The sequence below is a fragment of the Athene noctua genome, chromosome Z (assembly GCF_965140245.1).
Source record: "Athene noctua chromosome Z, bAthNoc1.hap1.1, whole genome shotgun sequence".
Classification (NCBI taxonomy): Eukaryota; Metazoa; Chordata; class Aves; order Strigiformes; family Strigidae; genus Athene; species Athene noctua.
In genome coordinates, this window is record NC_134077.1 from 73,287,005 (window position 1) to 73,307,573 (window position 20,569).

At 40.6% G+C, this 20,569-nt stretch overlaps 1 protein-coding gene across 2 annotated transcripts; it reads left to right on the forward strand.

The window, feature by feature from the left end:
- Positions 1-2,367: 2,367 nt before the first annotated feature.
- Positions 2,368-20,545, forward strand: HEXB (hexosaminidase subunit beta). Of its 2 annotated transcripts, none has more exons than XM_074932905.1 (14): positions 2,368-2,680; positions 2,777-2,934; positions 5,364-5,429; positions 6,212-6,258; positions 6,466-6,576; positions 9,676-9,777; positions 11,438-11,567; positions 13,325-13,505; positions 14,554-14,640; positions 15,234-15,306; positions 15,948-16,122; positions 16,898-16,988; positions 17,201-17,305; positions 20,183-20,545. In XM_074932905.1, exons 1-14 carry the CDS (start codon positions 2,415-2,417, stop codon positions 20,244-20,246), a joined length of 1,656 nt encoding a protein of 551 aa, XP_074789006.1. In that variant the 5' UTR covers positions 2,368-2,414; the 3' UTR covers positions 20,247-20,545. The 2 variants fall into 2 exon arrangements, with proteins under 2 accessions (XP_074789006.1, XP_074789007.1); XM_074932906.1 differs by lacking the exon at positions 20,183-20,545 and adding an exon at positions 17,462-17,896.
- The last annotated feature ends 24 nt before the right edge of the window (positions 20,546-20,569 follow it).

Sequence of the window (20,569 nt, forward strand, 5' to 3'; positions counted from 1 at the left end):
CTGGAAGACTGAAGCCTGTGATCAAATAGTCTTCAATTCTACATCTCCTTCCTTATCCTCTACTCCTTCCCTATGAGGTTAGAACCAGGCCCCAGATGCAATATAAAACTGGATTGCATTACAGCAATTCAAACAGTGTCTAAAAATACCAATGCAAACTCAGATTGCTTGTGGTTATTAAAGACACTACAGTCAGGTTCCCTCAAAAAATGGGGATAATGTGTTTATGTCCACCCTTCCACCTGGTAACTTTCAAATCCTAGTGGCCAATTTCCAGTTAAACTGGCAGAGAAGCAGATGGCTCAGAGATACTAAGTTCCTACAAGTTTATCCAATATAAAATGGAGTTAAAGAAATAATCTATATTCATGGACTTAGACAAAGAAAGATTACCTGTTCTTTTTAGATGATCATCAGAAAATCTACCCAGAGAAGAAAAAAAAAAGCCAAATTTATTTAATTAGTTTTCTCTGAACAGAATAGCTTATTTAAAGAGTGACAATAACAAATAGGTGAATATTTATTAGATGGTTAATAAATAGGTTCACTTAACTGGTATAGAACAGCCTTGCTCTATGGAAGCTACAACCACTGAAAACAGAACTGAAAGCAAAAATGCTCAGTGCATCTATAGCTACCAGCCCTTTGGGATGGCCAAGCTGGTTAACACTTACCTGTAAACAGAAGACTTAGTTTAATATCTTATAGCCCCAAAGCAACTTCATCTACTCATCCTTGCTTTCTACTTACTTGCTTCTCCAACAGAGTTTACTCATCTCTCAGCTGTGCAAAAGAAACCTATGACATAATCCACATTTTCTAAATATGCCTAGAAAGATGAATGGACGTAGGCAACATGAACAGTTGAGCGAGCACAGTTGAGCAGTCACACCCAGCAACTTGATCAGCAAAGTATAACAATTGCCTCCAGGAAGGCCAGAAAATGCTGCACTGCCATTTCCACCTGTATCACAGCATGCTGGGGGACAGGAGGGAGATGTACAAGTGCTGTCTGCTGTGTGCCTGTTTGGTATCACATAATAAAGAATTGTTTTCTACTTACAGCATGGCAAGATTAAATAACATTCTGCTATGGATAGTTTGCATCACACAGCTTCCATTAAACCTTCATGCTCCAACTGCATGGATGGGCACAGCGAATGACAAAACCAGGATGTTTTGTGATTCACTCCCTTCAGATGCAGTTCAGAGTCTAAACAGGCCTGGCATAGTCCTAACCTTCCCCTTATCCTGCTGTTTACTCTCCTTCTTTCCAGTGTGCCAGCACTTTTTCTGGAGGGGGGTGAGAGGTGATCAGTTCCCCAGACCTGCTGAGTGTGTGATCACATAGATCTGACTGTGTGACCAGGAGCAGCGTTGGGGACACCTGGCAGCTGGCACTCACCTCCTCTTACACTGCCGTGCAGCCCAGCCCTGCAGTGATTCATGAAGTGTGTGAAGCCTCAGCGACTCCCAGGGAGGCCTTCCAGATGGTAGGAAGAGCTGCTCCTCCAAACTTGCAAAGCAACATAAGCCTAAAGAGGAGGATGAACCCTAAGAAGAAGAGAAGGTTTGCTTCTTAGTAATTCTACTGCACGGTATCTGTGTTCTTTGCAAATAGATGTAACCTTCATTATGGAGACACTTTTTAAACTTAAGAGCCTATTTTATAACTTGGAGCATGTGACTACAGAGTTAACCTTCCACACAAGGAGGCTGGCGGATGGAGCAATGACTGACTGGCTCCCCATTACACTGCAATAACAGCACGCAGGTGTCAGCTTCCTCATCGCTATGGGTTTAACTGGTGCATTAGCTGAAGCAACAGCCCTGGTGCTTCAGTGTTTGCATTAACCATGCAATTAGAGGTGGCTTAAATCCTGAATACCCCCCCACTGTGACTTCCAGCTTTCAAACGCTGGACTGCCTTCTGAACACCTCACAACTTTACAAAATTTAGGAGCTGTCAAAACCCCTAGTTTTTTTGGTTAAAGCTTGAAATACCTCACTGCAACTGAGACTCCTGATTATTCACAATATAGTTTATAATGCAGTCTGCAGGAAGACTGTTAAAAAGTAATTTCTGCTGAGGCTGAAATTGTTTTATAGCAGTACAAGAGATGCCTTACAAAAAAAAAAAAAAAAAAAAAAGTAATCCCATGTAAACCAAGACCCTTCCATACAGACATGAAATCACTCAAAACTTCCGACCCAGCAATGCTACCCCGTTGTTTCCGAGCGGTGTCGCGACCCGCGGAGGAAGCCGCCTCCCCGCGCCCTTGGCCGGGGGCCGCCGGCGGGCGGGCGGGCGCCGCGGCGCGCTCACCAGGCCTGCCCCCGCCCACCCGTGATGGCGAGGCGGGGCGGGCCGCTTCGAGCGGGTGCCCGCGGGCTGAGGGAGTCGCCGCGGCGCCATGGGGCTGGCGGGGTTGCTGGTGGGGTTCTTCGTCGTGTCCTCCGCCGTGCTGGCGAGCAGCCTTCGTGGCGGCGCCCCGCGGGCCGAGCCCGTGCCGGAGCCGGCCTCAGCCGCCGTCCCCGAGGACTCGCTGTGGCCGCTGCCGCAGTGGTTCCGCACGTCCCGCCGCCAGCTGCAGCTGGCCCCGGGCCGCTTCCAGCTGGTGCAGGGCGCCGGCTCCTCGGCGGGGCCGGCCTGCGGTCTGCTGCAGGACGCCTTCCGCAGGTGAGGGGCACGGGGCGGGGGGGGTGCTGCGGGCAGCGGCCTGGTGGCGGGAGCGGTGACCTCAGAGCCTCGCCGGCGTCTCTGCTTCCCCGGCAGGTACTACGAGTACATGTTCGGGCAGTCTGGGCGGCGGAAGCGGGGTCGCAGGCCGCTGGGCACCCGGGCGGAGCCCGAGCTGTCGCAGCTGCAGGTGGTGATCGAGTCCCGGGACCCCGGCTGTCACAGCTACCCGCACCTCGCCTCCAGCGAGGCCTGTGAGTACCGTTCGCAGCCGGTCACCCCCTTCCTCTCTCCTTCCTCGGCTTACACGGCATCTTTAGCGCTTGTCTTCCAATCCAGTGTAAAAGTCAGCAGGTTGTTTTTTTTTTTATTAAGGAACTGGAAATCATGCTGAGGTGCTTGAGAACATTTCACAGCCATGGCACTCAGAAGATAATTCTTGCTCTTAATGGTGTGGGAAATACCAGCCCACAGTGAATCATGAAGCCGCTTACAAGCGTAACCTGTGATTTCTGCAGTTCAGCTAATATCTAACTCATTTACCTGCTGCTGCCCTTTCTATTAACAGTCATTAGGAATCGGAGCTGTTATGGTGGCCCAGTTATGTATGGTGAGATCTACGTGTTGTCAAGAAATCACCCTTTCAGTACAGGGTGTTGAGTGAAAGCTGGCTTTGCTTATTTGTCTGCTCCCCTTAGAAACAGCTACATGTCAGTTGAAACTACCTACATTGGCTATGTACTTGGCTTTTCTGTTCTTCCAGGAGCATCAGAAAGTGTTCATTAAACTTCTTGTTACTCATCTTGCAGTATTATAAATCCACTTTCTTTCTATCAGTAGACAGAAAGGACTTTAAAACATGATGGTTGTATTGGATTTTTTTCTTGCTGTGCTGCTGTAGTTCTATAACTGAAGTTTAAGGTGGAAAAGTATCCTAAAATCAAGTCCTAATTACCAGAGAAGATTCTTAACAGAAACAAGGATGGGTTGATAATATTGGTTTTTGTCTGGGAAGGTTAGCAGAGAGTTCAACATACTCAGTTCTTCTAGTTCTGTCTTGAGACAATCTTCTATAGTAGACAAGGCAGTTGTTTGGTATCTGTGATACAAATCCTTAGAAAAAGATCTTTTTAATCTTATACATGTGCAGCAGGATTAATTCTACCTGACTTGTGATAGAATGTACTGATTTTAAGTTTACTCAATCGTTTTGGTACATTTAGCCAAGTAGTGCAAATTCTGTGTTCAAGTTTATCATATGTTTCAATGTGAATGAGATACAGCATCAAAACTGCTAAAGCTTTAGAATTTTTCTGCCACAGTCAGGTTATTATACTGCTTTACTACTAGCTGAACTTTGAATTGCCTTGTGAACTTCAGATTTTAACCAAAGCTGGTTCTTCTCTTCTGTCAGGGCATCTTGTCAGACCATGTGATTTTTAGGTTCCACTCTTCAGAACAGTCAGAGTTTTCCCTTTACTGTAGGAAAGGAGTTTTCCTGTTACAAATAACAGAGTTTTCCTCGTGTGGTAAGCTGAGCTCTTTAGATGTGAGCAAGGTTTAATTTTGTGCTTTTTATTAGGATAGCTTGTTCGTGGAACAAATGCTGAATTATGCAGTTATTAGTCACTTGCTGGATTCAGCAGTTTGGCTCCTTTTTTTTAGTAGAGATTGTATGGATGTGTCAGTGACTATCCTATAGCAAACGTATTGGATATGTAATCAAAGTACAAGTTATCTGCCCTTCTTCCAGTAGGCTTGTGTAAAAGGTTCCAAATTTGTTGTTCTGCATTCATTTAAGATACGATACATGTTCAGAAAAAAGCCTGCTGTCATGGAAGTAAATCCCTGACTGAACTTCAGTTTACCACAGAAAAACTTGTGGAGATTGCAGTAGTCTTCTCTGTTATCTTTCTATCTAGAACTTCCAGTATATGCAGTCTGTGCTTAGGTTAAAATGGAATCTTGAGGTACTTTATTTGTTTCTTCATTAAAATTTACTGAATCATCTTAAATAGAAAGCAAAACTACTTTAAGTTCCTCACCCCCAGTACTTTCTATGTACTCAGACTTAAGGGAGGATTGTTATGGATACCTTTGGATACCATTCTTCATTCTACTCACCTTACTTCATGTCACTGCCCCTGTACATGTGCTCATTAAATGGTGGGGTCTGATTTTTTTTTTCTTTTTTTCTTTGTAATTAAACCTTTATAGTATGCACCTAAGAATATTACTTGACAAACTGTAATACTAAAAAAAAAAAAAGTAAACATAATCTATATAACAAGAAGATAAAAGGAGAAGTAAACTTCTGCAGTTGAGTCTGGTTTAGTTATTCAACCGTGTGTCTTAAATGCAAAAATACCATCTGCTACATTTCAGATTGGTTGGGTTAAACGTGGCTGGAATTCTGGCCCATGTGCAATATTTAGCATTGCCATCATTAAGCCCTATATTTGTTTTATCATCTTACTGATCAACTGTTGACTTTCTGACTAGTAGCTTGCATTATTTTGGGAGTACATATATGAAAAATACCTGCAGAGTATCACTGTTAAAAACAGCATTGGTTGGAATTTAAAAAACAAAGGGAGACATGGCACTTGAACAATCCCTTTAATGTTAGCATTGTCCTGTCAATCCATGATTTCTTGAGGAATAACCTTTTTTTTTTCTTTAGATCATTTAACTGTAACTGAGCCTGTGGCTATACTGAAAGCAGATGAGGTATGGGGTGCTTTAAGAGGTAAGTTGATACTTTTTCTATAAAGCAATATATTCTGGGCTTATACAAACTCCATGACAGACTAAGAACCAGTTGACCTCTGAGCCTTGCCCTCATTCAGTCTTTCATGGGAAGTAAGCTTGGGCATAGAAGCCAGAAGGATACCCAGATGTGTGTTGGTCAGACCCTCAGTCCAGATGCTTAGCACCTCAGAGCCAGGGGCACACCATAAATGTACTCTAGTTGTATCTGAAATCGGCCAAGCCAACCAGTCCAAGGTGCTGAAAAGTTCTCTGATCTACAGTGTGAACAAATTATTTTGTGACTGCATCTAATAACTGAACATGCTGAACACATCTCCAAGACGATCATAATGCTGAAGTTGCAGTCTGCTGTTCTTACTGAACGTTAGTCTACATTAGCAGATTATTCATGTTGAATTAGAAACTTCACCAGTTCCAGAAATGACACGAATGACAGATCCATGACACCAGAAATGCCTACCTTACTCTCAGTAACTTCCATACTATTCAAGTATTAATTTGGTACAGCTGAGCTGTAGTGCTAATATTCAGTATTTGTGTATAGTGAAGAGTTTGAATGGTTCTTTCTTCAGAATTTCTTTAACTGTGGTGCTTGAGCAATTAAGGAAACTGTGCTAAAGAGAAAGAAACTTGGCTACAAAGCATTCTTTTCAAGATATGTAAATAGTTATGGTCCTGTTTTTAACAAAAACTTTAAGAACAAGCACTGGGTTGTCCTCCAGATACCTTCCTTGGATTTTTTTTTTTTTTTTTTCCCAGGCTTGGAAACCTTCAGCCAGCTGGTTCATGAAGATGACTATGGAAGTGTAAGTACAGCTGTTATCTAAAACCACAGTCGTGATAACAATGTTCTTTATTAGGTGCTCTTCTAAAAACAGTATATCTACTAGTTTCATTAAGTACTTTTTCACAAAATGATCCTTGGAAAGCTGTTAACAAACTGAAAAGTAAGTATTTCTTGTTTGAAATTAATATAAAATGGTAATTCTCATTTTAAAATCTTGTTCTCATAGTTTCTTGTCAATGAATCTGAAATCAATGACTTCCCAAGATTCGCTCATAGAGGAATCTTACTAGACACTTCAAGGCATTATTTACCATTGAAATCTATTCTTACAAACCTGGTAAGTGGTCAGTTTTGTATCATTAATAATGAATGCTTTTTATTGTTGTGTTTTGCCCCCTGAAGTAGGTAGCAACTGGAGCTGGTGTGAAAGGAGGACCAGTCTCCTTTGGCTGTCTTTTAAAAGGACAGAGTGAACTTTGCTAAGTGAAGGTCAGAACATACACCAGAGAGGAATTGAGTGGGCAGATGGTGATTAGTGAATCACTAGGAGGCTGGGATTTGTGGTACCTTGGGTTTTCTGTATTTTCTGTTACCTAAACCAACTCATGTATTTCTTGGAAGCGTGTTTTTGAGATATCTGACTGTCACCAAGAGACACACAGGGGATCTTGCAAGTCCTAGCTTCAGTGCCAGTGATTGCAGGAAAATTCCAGTCTTTTTAATAATGAGGCTTTGGTAGTCTTTTCTTAGACTGCTAAGCGCAAGCCAGTAGTTAAATAATACAAAACAAGGGGAGAAATTAGAAATGTTCATTGGAAGCTACTGATTTTTCACTGCGTCCCTTTGAAAAGAAAAAAAAAACAGACAAAAAACCCCTTTCTCTGAAAAGCTTAAGTAAGCACATTGAGAATTCTATACTTCCACCTTGATGGGAATGTGGTGGATTTGTGTAATCATAGTAGCCAAAGCTGGGGGATTTTCTGTTTTGTACTCCCCTTTTCTGCTGTTGAAATCCATGTAGCAGTGCTTATTTGGTGGATTGAAATAGAAGAGCCCTTTTGTGGAGTAACATGCAGTTTCCTGTCTTGTGTCTGTCTTGCTTTTCCAAGATGAAATAATATTAGAAATTTCCCTTCCCTTGCATGCTTAAGATGGGCAGGAGGAGTGCAGGTAAAACCAGTCTTAATTTCTGACATCATCCTTGAACTATGCTCAGAACAAATGCTCCTGCCATGCTGCCCAAGTTCCAGAAGGCAAAGGCAGGGACTGGGAGAATGAAGAACCGCCCACTGTAGGAGAATTCCGATCAGGTTTGAGACCATGTAAAGAACCTGAAGGTGCGCAAGTCCCTGGGACCTGATGAGATGCATCCATGGGTACTGAGGGAAGTGGTGGATGGAGGGGCTAAGCCACTATCTATCATATTTGAGAAGTTGTGGCAGCCTGGTGCTGCATCAGAACAGGTCAAGGGAGGTGATTTTCTCCCTCTACTATGCTCTTGTGAGACCCCACCTGGAGTACCCCAACATAAGAAGGACATGGACCTGCTCAAGTGGGTCTAGAGGAGGCCACGAAGTTTATCAGGGGGCTGGAGCACCTCCCCTGTGAGGACAGGCTGAGAGAGTTGGGGTTGTTCAGCCTGGAGAAGAGAAGGCTCTGGGGAGACATTATACAGGCCTTCCAGGACTTAAAGGGGGCTACAGGAAAGACGGGGAGGGACTCTTATTAGGGAATGTAGTGATAGGATGAGGAGTAACCGTTTTAAAATGAAAGAGGGTAGATTTGAATTAGATGTAAGTAAGAAATTCTTCCCTGTGACAGTGGGAGACACTGGAGCAGGTTGCCCAGAGAAGCTGTGGCTGCCCCCTCCCTGGCAGTGTTCAAGGCCAGGTTGGACGGGGCTCTGAGCAACCTGGTCTAGTGGAAGGTGTCCCTGCCCACGGCAGGCGGGTTGAACTAGATCCCTTCCAACCCAAACTATTCTATGGTTCTATGAACTTGCCCCCCATGGGAATTTCCCACTTTACCTTTGAGATCAGTCCCTGTTCAGGATTAGTGTTTGTGTAGTGTTTTATTTGCAACTGAGGGTGCTTCATAGACTCAAGTAGTTAGTTGTGTCAATATTTTTTGGCTTTTCTAGAAGACAACAATGTCCAAAGGGTAACTTGACTTTTGAGACTTTAATTTCTAACCATTTTTGTGTTTCTGTAACTGTTGCTATTCTGTTTCCTTTCCCTGAATTACGTCAGTGGCTGTAATACTTTCCCAGAAGTACATTTTATGCCATTTTGCTGGTTTAAGAAGAAGTGCGCTTTTCCTCCCACCTCTGTGCCTGCTTGAATCCAGGCTAACCTCAAAAAGAGCAGCAGTAATCCTTTCACTGATACGTGGTAATTAGATGCTTAATGCAGCAGTTCAAATACATTTCTTGTTTAATGCTGAACTGTGGTACTGTATTTCCAGAAAGGGCATTGTCCTTGAGGAAGGCTGAGATAAAGGTCAGGAGACATAATTTTTTATGTGGACAGATGGTATTTGATAGAAATGCATGAAGACATGCAGTAACTAGAACTTCTGCTGTCTAATAAAATAGATGATGAATGGACAAGGTATAAATCTTCCTCTGGATTTGGTGGGAGTTCCTGAAGAGATTTTGTCCCTTCTTTAAACACAGCTTGGTGGAAATAATTGTACTGTAGCAAGGGATTGGAAGCAACTGTGTTGAAATTACTCACTGACAAGCAATGTAGAGAATACTTACCCTGTCTGCTCGCAGCACATACCACTTCTATGACTCTTAACAAACTTACATAGCTCGGGGTATGTGTGTAACTGTCATAATTCTAAAATAAATGTGTTAACATTTATCTTGATTATCTTCAAGCTCAAAAAAAGGGAAGTACCGAAACTGTAGTGACTGAAAACGTAAGGGGAACACTATCTTGTGGGGAAAATGTTAGTGACTTCCACAGAATCCATTTCAAATGCATGCAAAATAAACCATGGAAGTAGGGATGTACTAAATAGTAGGAAACTCTCTCATGCTATTTAGTTTTTGTGTCCAAAGTATTTTAGTAGAAAAGTATAGGCTTTTCTGTGAGCGGAAGTAGCTGATAGTGCATAGAGAATTCCCTGGGTATGTTCTGAAGTGGAAAAAAAAAGTGTTAATAGCAGTTCCCCTTCTACCAGCCAGTGTAGCATGGTCAGATCAAGAGCATCTTACAGGAGTGGTGCAAATAAATGGCAGAGAAATGGAGCAGCTATATACATAGGGTGGTGCGTTTTTGTCTATGTTTCTATGGTACACTTTTCCTCTGGTTTTCTTTGTTGTTGTTGCTTTAGGCATGCAGCATATACTGGGACAACACCACATTTTGCATAGGTTTTCTGTGAGAGTCAAGTGCTTAAATAAACTGTATTGCATTATTTGTTACAGGATGCGATGGCTTTTAACAAGTTCAATGTTCTGCACTGGCATATAGTAGATGATCAGTCATTCCCTTACCAGAGTATTTATTTCCCCGAGTTAAGTGACAAGGTGAGTAAACATCATTGGAGCAGGGTGGGAGGGCAGAAATCTGGCACATATTTCATGAAAATAAAATGCAGTGCCTAACGATGGTTGAATACATCTGCCTGGATTGTGAAACAGTACCAGAGTACCAATAACCAGCAAGTCCACATTTAGGATCCTACCTGAGTGTCTGGGTGGATCATATTCAGATCTTCCTTGGTGGATGCATGGTAAATGACCTTCCTCACTCTTCCATGCAAATTTGCTGGTGACAGTGATCCTCAGTGTTTGCAGCCTTCAAGCAATAATGTTGTGCAAATACCCTGTTGTGGCAAACACTGCTTGGATTTCTGTTGGTTGGTTTGTTTAACTTCCTGCCACTCAAACAAATGTAAGAGTTTCCTGTCAGCTCTCAAGTTTGGAAACACTGCAGTAGTACTTCTGCCCTGTCTGAGATCTAGTTAACTTTACAAAACACAATATACCTGTAAGAGGTTGTTTTCTAAAACAAATACAGTGCAATGTATCTCTTTATTTTCTGATTCGCCAAGATTTTGCTAATTAATTAAAGCCATCATGAGGTTCTTGCTCTGTCATGGTACAGTAGTAGTCAAATCAAGCGTGAATAATTAAGTAGACTGAGCCTGAGCACAAGATTTGTGATTCTACTTTAAAAAGCATTCTAGAATTTGACCCTCATAAAAATTAATGTAGGCAGTGCTTGAGCAGATGCCATGATGAATTTTATAATTCAGAAATTGTATGATAGATGTTGGGGTGGTACAGTCACATTATTCTTCCTAATAGTGTCTGTGAAGTTCTGTCCTATTCCTCACTGACAGATGGAGAGAAGAAGATGGTTTTTGTCTCAAGAGCCTTCTTTCTGAAAGGCCTCTTGTTTACCATTATCTTTTTTGAGTAACTCAGCTGTGGAAACCATTTCCGGATAAATGGAAGCTTATGGTGCTATTAATCATGAGGAGTCACAATGCTTTTCTTGTGTAGTCTGGCTCTTTAGCAAGCATCTAGCAAGCATCTGTTTAACCAAACTGTAGCAATCTGGGTCATTTGTCAAATTCGTTGGCTGTGTGCGAGTGTCATGAACACTCAAATTCAGTGTCATGAAACAAACACACGCTAAGTTGGGCATTGTATCAAAACTGACAAGCAGAGGTGTTGAAAAAAGACACCATTATTTCTGACTTGGCCAAATTTTTCCATTAGTCTTGCATGTCATGTAACAAAGGCCCTATGTTTCAGAACTAATGATGCAGAGACAGAGGGAAAAATTAACTTGCCTCTGTACAGAAGAACTGAAAAATGTATCTTTCCAAAATCTGATGGAATAGAAACTAGCTTTTCTGTTTACTTCAGTAACTGTAAACTAAGAAGGAAAGGACAGCCTCCTCAGGAGATTTGTCTTAGTGTGGAAAAAGGGATTAACTTTTGTGGGTTTTTGTTGGGTTTTTTGGGGTTTTTTTCCTCCCCTCTAGTCAGCCAAAAAGTTCTGTCAGTGCAGTTGCACTTGTGATAAACCACAAAAGGCCAACTTGTAAAACTGCTTTCCAGTCTAAATTGTAACACTTTAATGCCAATTTTGTGAGGTGCTGACATAACTTTTTGTAATAAATAAATAATTTTATTTAAAAAATATATAAAAAATAATTTTGTGAATACTTTACAGGGAGCATACTCCTGTAACCACATCTATACGCCTACTGACGTCCGTCTGGTGATTGAGTATGCCCGGTTAAGAGGTATTAGAGTTATCCCGGAGTTTGATACCCCAGGACACACGCAGTCTTGGGGAAAAGGTATGTTCAAAAAAGTATTAATGGTTAAAAGATTGTGGTAAGTACGGTGTAGTAAGCAAATTAACTTGTTAAAAAGCAGCCTTTAAAGTGCTTTGAAAGGCCCTTCATAAGAGGTAAGCAAGGGGCAGACTCAGTGGTCATGACCTTTATGTTTTAAAGGCGCTAAAGTGAATGGAGAAAGCTGACACTTCCTGTGCTGGATGCTTGTGTGAAGGCACAGATATACTCTCTTTGCCTTAAATTTAATCTTGTTCTTAACCCCCCAGTCAGTACTCTTCAAGTTCACAGTAATAAGGCAGTGGGTAGAAATAGTGAGTTGCTGTCTGTGGAGATTTCTGCTTTGGGAAGGTTCTTTCAAAGTGGTTGATGTTACTGTCTATTAGTAAAGTGGTAATCTGCCAGTGTACAATGCACAGCAAAGTTGGATTCACAATATAGAGAGCGAAGAAGCTATCTTCTGGGTTTCAGAGTAGTAATTCTCTTGATAGAGAATTCTTGAATCCTGAGAGTGGTGGTGTTTACCTGTACTCAAGGACTAGGGAACCTTGTGCCTTAATTCAAGGTGCACTGACTGTGATTTCACTGCAATTAATGTAAGATGGTTTTGGCCAAGCTGGAAATGGTAAAGATTTTTCTAGCACTTCAAAGCTTTAGCTTTAGCCATGGAGTGAGTCTTGTGCTCATCCTCTGGGGATGTGGCCATAATGTTGGAAGATGCCCTTAGATTCTTTGTCACTACTTTAAAATGAGGAAGAAAAGAACAAGGCAAAGACTATAAATTTGCTAAACGCTTTTTTTGAATTCTACATCTCATGTGGTCTTTGCTGTTATGGAGCACTAATGAAAGCCAGTGGCTTGCCTGGTGATATGTGAGGTGGTCTGTGTTCATATGAAGAGCAAGGTTCAGCTCCCTTGCCTAAAATTAATTGTTCCAAATAGCTTTTTCTAATGTGATGCACAGGACTGAATCCTGGCTTTGCCTGTGAGCCAGGGTAGCTGTGCTTTGTTTGCATTAAAATTAAAGACATTGGAGAGAAGTCTTAAGGCATGCAAGGTGGGTAGTTGGAGCAATCTGCCACCCAGGCCCTGTTTGGGAGAAATATGCTCAGAGTAGGAAACACACAGCCAGGAAGATGGTGCTGCTGCTGCAAGCACATTTTACCAGATAAACTGGACTTAGGAATCTCCAACTTACATATAACTTTTTCCTGTGTTGTTATCCTGGGTCATCTTGCTTCAGATGCCTTGACTCAAAAACCAGTGCTTAGTTTTGATGTCTGTCTAGGGTTTCTTTCTTGTGTAGGGGTAACTTCCTAGCAGACTGAGGTGGGATATCTACCTTGAGCCATCTATGTCCCACCTACTTAGATGTTAGCAGAGTAATAAAAAGAGAAAAGAGGCTTCTGGAGTGCACTCATTAGATTTAGCTTCCTTTTAATTGGCTTCCTTCATAAATCCATTAAATATTTCTTATTCAGTCATCCAGAAACTATTTTCCAGGTGTAGTGATGTGTTCCATAAATTAGCATATGTTAAATCACAAATCTAAAAGTCAGAGTACTGATTTCCAGTTAGAGAGTTCTTCAATCTTGGGCAAGTTGAATTTATTTCATGCTGTCTCTATTTGATTATACTTAGAATAGATGAGCACTTGTCATGAATATTAACCTTTTTAATATGGATAACTGCTTCTTCCTGCTAGCAGAATTAACATACCAACATGGAACTGAATATCCTTTATTAATTGTTTCTATTAGGTCAAAAAGATCTTCTCACCCCTTGTTACAGTGGAGAACAGCCAACTGGGTCATTTGGACCTGTGAATCCCATTTTGAATACAACTTACGACTTCATGACTAAATTCTTCAAAGAGATCAGTAGTGTGTTTCCAGATGCATACATTCATTTGGGAGGAGATGAAGTGAACTTCGATTGTTGGTATGGTGACAGTTAAAACAATAAATATCTAGTGCCTCTTACACTTGCATAAATCCATCAATTATGGAACTCAGTTGTGTCAGTTTTCACTGCTCAACCCAAGGATCTCTACTCGTACTTCTGTAACTATTTACAGGCAGAACATTTGTGATCCTCAGAAAGCAAGTGATGTGCAGAATTTTGCTTTGACTAGTAGTTTCACAAATGTTCAAGTACTCTGAAGGATTTCTTTATGAAAAGAAACCTGGCAGGAAGGAGAACTAGTATGGTAAAAAGTACTGTGTAAGATAATTGACATTTAAATGCTTTGTGTTAAAGGAAAAGCAGTTATTTCCATTGAGTTCTGCATTCCAGAAAATATGTTAACATTAAGAATTACAGCATTGACTTTTGTGTGCTTGTATTAAAAGTATGTAATGTTTCAATAGAGTACCTTATGAGTTGTGGATTTTGAATACTTTGGAGTCTGCTGGAGTAACTAAAAATACAGAGTTTGGAGCAGATCTAATTGGATGAGTATTCAGACTGGTCCAGTCAGTATTTGTGTGTTCTCTTGAAACATCAAATCTGAACACTCATGACTTGCTTTACTTTTTGAAAAGAAAGAAAATTTCTGACAAATGCTTTATTACAAAAGTGTTGGTTTGCTTTTGGGGTATTTTCCTGAATTCTTGATTTATTCCTGCAGATCCCCTTGTACTATGGCTGCTCTGTTTCCAGACCTGCTGGCAATCTTCCCACAAAGTCATAGAAAAACCAGGAACCCCAGAGCTCTTAAGAGCTTGAGGCTGCTTGCCAGAGATCGTGCAGAACAGGGACTCCAGTAGTTCTACCAGAGAAGTAGGACTATTGGCTTTATTTCAAATTGAAATGAAACTGTTACAAAATACCTAAATCACGTTAGCCTGCCGCTTTTGCTCTGTTGTGCATTCCAGGCTATGGTGTGCATAAGGCATCAGCTAGTGTGCTGTGCATAGGTCGAAATGGCTGGGAAATCTGGTTTAAAACAAAACAATTTTTTTTTTTTACTTATTTTGTTGTTTTTAAGGAAATCTAACCCTGAAGTGAAAGAGTTTATGAAGAAGCAAGGATTTGGCACTGACTATGCTAAACTGGAATCTTACTATATTCAGAAGTATGTTAATTTTTAATTCTTGCTCAGCATTTCACAGCCACTATCTGAGGGTGGTGTTGAGGTGCAGGTACTGAAGCTGATTTAGGTTAGCCTGTAATGTTTTCAAAAATTGCCATGTATTGGGGGCTACCTACTTTCTTTTATTTTAATACACTGAATGTAAAATTTTCATCTTTAAACTGTGGGACACGAGGTTATGTAGGCTAGTTCTACATATACTCTGAATGTATTTGGTATCTTAAACCAAGGATCCAATGGAATATCAGCGCACAGGGTGGGGTGGAAAAGTCCTGTGGTTTTTGCAGCTCTTTATTTCTCTTGTTCTTACCAATATGGATTTAGACAGCTGTATGAGTTGCTAGTAGTTCTGCACATCTGCTTGTGTTACTGTATGTGCATTTCCTTATACATGGGAGAACATGCTCTTCGAAGCAGAGCACTGAAGACCAAAAGCAGAGAAACCTGTTTTTTCTTGGTCACCTATGCAGTGCTAAGAAAGGCCTGTGTGCCTTAGGGTTGAAAATGTTGCTACTTTGTGTGCCTGTACTGATCTCATTGAAGTTCACAGACACAAACTTATTTCTGAATTCTAGGATTTTGGACATTGTTTTCTCCTATAACAAAGAATACATGGTCTGGCAAGAAGTGTTCGATAACAAAGTGCAGGTGAGATGGGAAGACAAATAAGATACTCTTGCGTAACAGCACAATAATGTGGGAGGCTTCTGAAGTAGACTACTAAGTAGTTAAGATTATGTCTCTTGAGAGTTAAAGCAAGTCTGCTGACTTCAGCAAGTATCCCCTGGTGTGGAGCCCGCCTTGAATTGATCATTTATTGAACATGTAAAATAGGTGGAACAGGAGCATTAGCATTGAAGTGCTTTCTAAAGGTGAACACAGGTAATATAATATGCTTTAGAGCATCAGAGTAAAGGATAGGGAAGTTTCTATGAATTTCCACCTTGGTTTTTTTTTTTTCTTCTCACATAACTTGCAGCTGGTCTAGTGATACCAGGTTGTAAGGTTTTTGGAGCTGGTCAGATAACAGGTGCATGTAGGAACCCTCTTAGGGCATTAACTGTTTATCATATAACCTAGGCTTCACTCTAGGGTGAGCTTTGTTAAAAAAAGAGTTAATCAGCTTTTGACTGGGGGGAGGGAAAAAAAAAGACAAAAGGTAGCTTCCAAAATGTTTCTCTTCTAAACAAAATACCACACTCCCTGTTTTGAAATCCATCATCCTTTTTCCTGATAACAGCAATTAGAATTCTTTAATGTTTAGAGTTTTTTTGTTTTCCCACTTTTAGCTCAAGCCAGACACTGTAGTTCAAGTGTGGATGGAAAACAACTATGCTCATGAACTGAGCAGCGTCACTGCAGCTGGGTTCACTGCTATCCTGGCAGCTCCCTGGTACTTAGACTACATCAGTTATGGGCAAGACTGGAAGAAATACTACAGTGTTGAACCGCTTAACTTCCCTGGTTTGTTACTTTTTATACAAATGTTCTGTGCATGAAAGTCTTTGGTTCATAGTAAGGTGTAAATAGAAAAAATAAGGCTCTTCAGAGTGGTCATGCAGTTACTATAATCAGATATGCTGTAATCAAAGGACTTCAACATCAGCAAGAACTCTGGAAAATTCTCAAATTAAAAAAAATGCAACTTTCCACTTCTTGCAAGGAAAAGTGTTACCTTCCTCAAGCATCTGGCAGTGGTTGTGTGAGACAGGTTGCTGGACTAGGTTCACAGATGCATCATCTGTAGGGGCAGAGTTGTGCAAAACACAATGTCTGTTAATAGACATGGAATTTGTATGTTAGCAAGTTTCTAGAGTGTTAGACTGTTGTCAGAAGGCTTGTTCTTTCTTTCTAGCTAAAGCTGATACAAACGTTTTGTGCAAGGTAGCTCTCAGAGCTGATTAGGATGAACACCTGACTTCATAGCCTTTTCAAGGAATGTTCTGTGTGTCACAGAATAAACAGTTTCAGTCAGGACTGAGATCTCTGAAAAATGTCAGAAGGCCGAGGAACGTTTTCAGAATGTCCTTTCTGACAGAGAAGGGAAATGGGTGCTCTGGGCAAATGGCCCGGTGGTTCTTGCATTCAGTAACAAGGCTACCAACATAGTGCTCAGGACAGATATTTTATATGATAAAACAAACAACATCAATCCTCTCTTGGTATTGGAAAATGAGACTGTTGATATATGCCCATCTTCTGGACAAATAGAAATTCTAACTTTCTGCTTTGAATTCAGGAACTGAAAAACAGAAAAAGCTTTTAATAGGTGGAGAAGCCTGTCTGTGGGGTGAATTTGTGGATGCAACTAATCTCACACCAAGATTATGGTATGAACTGCTTTACTATTAGATTTTAGAAAGCCAGCTACAAGGAGCATTAATTAATCCAACAGGACTGTATGTTAGTGTAACAGTGATCTGTGCTGCATCTGAGTAGCTATAAAAATTGATGCTTCTGGATATATAAGACCTGGTATTAAAAACTTTAATCCATTCTTCATTACAGACCATACCTACTAAAACTCAGTATATCTTTACAGGCCTCGAGCAAGTGCTGTAGGGGAAAGACTCTGGAGCAGCAGAAACGTGACCAACTTGCAGGATGCCTATAAAAGACTGACTAGCCATCGATGCCGCATGCTCCGGTAAGATTAATAACTATAGTAAAGCTTGGTTCTCCTGCCTTATAACCGCTGGAGTTCAAGTACAGGCCTAAAGGACTGGCCTGGAAATGAAGAGAGGACTGCTAGCAGTCTAATCTGACTATGTAAATGTCACTCCATGTGTTTTTGTGTCCTCAGAAGAGGAAGAATGGATACGTTAAGACAGGAGTTCTAGACAGTTCTGCAACCAACATTTGCAGAACTCATTAACTTTCTTCAGTGAAATACTAGAACTCATCTGTGTCTCTGTCTCCTCTAAAGGAAAAACCAGCACCATGATTGACTTATTTCAGACAATGTGGGAGGAGTACACAAACAGAAGAAAAAGTAGACTTTTAAAAACAGTTGTTGTAAATAATAAAGACATGCAGCACACAATCAGATGGAGCTGTTTGCATGAGACGTGAACATGAGCAAGCTATTCTTTCAGGTATTGCCTAAGTGTAGGGACTGAAAGGGGTGGATAAGGAGTCCCTGATAAATTTTAATTCATTTATGACCTACTGTACAGGTTACTGGTTAACTATTGCTAGTGCTGTCTTTGTATATATATTCACAGTTGTAGAAATGAGTGATTTCTAGGTCTTTAAGTCCAAGATTGACTACACTTTTAAAAGTATACAATCAGAGATTCTTATGTTTTCCCAAAAGCTGCTGCAAAGTTGGACTGCAGCAAGAATGCAACATGACATTTAATTTGTTTACAGAAGTTTATGATGTCATTGAAAATCCCAACAGTATGAAGAAGCATTTCAGGGTAGATACACATCAGCTTTTTAGAGAACAAGATACAATGGCAGTTACAGTCAGCACTTAAAACTCGAGTGTTCTGTGTGTGTTCCTGCAGATGTTTTAGCATGATTATCTGTTGGAATCACTTTTAGCTTACAGTATGAACTAGCTCTTTAATTAATCAAGTTGAGTGACTTAACTCTCATAAGTTTTGACTTGTTAGGTTTATTTCTAGCTGGCTTAAAACAATGCTATAGGAAAACAGCTATATGTAAATTGTTATCTCATGAATGAGAAAAATAGATATATGGAGAGAGTTAACAAATACATGTTAAAAACAAGATTAAAGGGCTCAAACTTATGTCCTATCCCTTAACAGTATGGTGTATCTCTTGGTGGGGCTCAGAGAAAACACTGATACAACTGAACAGTGAAGCATACAGTGGCTGTACCTCTAGGATTTGGGTTTTACAGTGAACTAAGCTATGCTCTTCCTCGACCTGGTTAACTGTTGCTGCATCTCCATCTTCTTCCTTAATGCTGGCACTTGTACTGCTGTACAGGGAGCTGATCCAGATGACTGCAGCTGCTCTGGGTAGCACTAGCATGAGAAATGCAGAATGCAGGGGCAGGCTAAGGACGGAGTAGCTGTACTTGTTGCACACTTTTTCCTTAAACTACTTATGTGCCAGCAAAGCTGTTTTAGCACCAGAAATTTACAGTGAACAATGCCTGTTATAGACAGACTAGCTTAATAAAAGAACATAATCTCCTGAAAACGATTCATTTTATATAGGCTTTTAACCAGAAAAACACTAGAGAAACAATTCCTTTTCCACTGATGAAATAAGCATTCCTTGGAGCTGCAGTTCTGTTGCCTTTCATGTATATGGGGCTTCCTTAGCATTGTGCAAACTCGAAGAGCTGGTTTCATCAGTCAGGCTGTTGTAGTCTTAGAGGGTGGGCAGAGTACTCTGTCCCTAATAACTTCTTTATATATGGTATATAAAAACCTTGCCAGTTGTAGCAGTCCAAGGAGCCTTTCCAAGCAGAATGAACAACTTTGGCTTGCTCTGCAGCTGGGTACGAGGGAGTGACAGAGTGGGTAGGTAGAATTTGTAACAGGTAGATTATGGTCACTGGAAGAATGGTGGTAGCTCTACCTACCCAAGGCCACAGCTGTTGAAATAGTACCATGAAAGCAGTAGCTGCTGTTCAGATCTAACTCAGCTTCCTGTATGGAATGGTGATGGGAAAATGGAAAGAAAAAGGTGGGCATATACTCCAGAGGCCTAGAAAACAACCCTGTCTTTGACTAAGGAACTTGAGGTTTTTGTCAGATATTTTGTACCTCAAAGATTTCTCTCCATTTAACATACTGGAATCTCAAAGACCAGCAGCAGAAGGAGAGCTTCTTGAAATGTACTTGAGCAAGCAGTAGTTAAGCTGAGCTATTTCATTATCCAGTTTCTTCCATTGCAGCTCTCAATTTAAACACCAGTATATATTATCCTACAAATCCCTGTAGCAGTACTATCTAACTTTTAACTATCCAAGAAGCAGAATTTTGATTATGACTTTAACTCTGAAACATCTTTTTATACTATCTTACTGCACCATCATAAGCTACAGGGGAGAGTTGGTTGTTTTTAACACCACATGAGAACAGAATAATTTATGATAGAATAGCTGGAAAAAAATCCTGTTTACTAAAACTGGCTCCCCAAAAAAATGAACTAAAATTACATAATTGGAGATGCATATGAAGGAAACATTGGGTTTGGAGGCAGGGGAGTGTGCAAATGTCAACTGATTAATTTTTTCCCCATTGTTACGACTTCTCTTCAGTGATGCTCTGCAAAATCTATTGCTTTTGAGACAACTAGTCCTGAATTTCAACCTGTTTTCTAATATCCTAGTACACAATTGAAACAGGAAACTGTACTTAACTGAAGAAGAATCAATGGTACATTAGGAGCCTTTTTCACTCCCTAAATAGGCCATTTGTTATTTCTTGGAAGTAGTTTTGCTTACAGAAAGATTAAAATAAAATAAGAGTGCCAGTATCTCTCTTTCTGCCTACCAGCCAGTTGTTTGATTATAATCATACACGTTCCACTTTAACAGCCGTGGCATAGCAGCTGAACCTGTGTTTGTTGGATATTGTGCCCATGAAGCACGAGGACCGTAATGGCAGCAAGGATTTCCAGTCAACAACCTGAAGTGCCTCTGAGTATGAATATATGTACATGCAGTTTGATATTTGAACCAAGACTTAAAACTTTCACTTTTAAAATAAAGTTATTTGACATGCTTCTTGGAGTAGAAATGATGGGTTTTAGCTTTCATTAGATAAAATAACATTTTTCACTGTGAATCCTGAAACTTGATACTGTAGTTACCAATTACCGTTTCCTTACATTCTAAAGTTGAGGGAGAATGAAGCTAAGACACTATTTAAATAAAGAGCAAACTTTTTATTTCAGCGTATCTTATTTGTCACCTTTCTGTGTA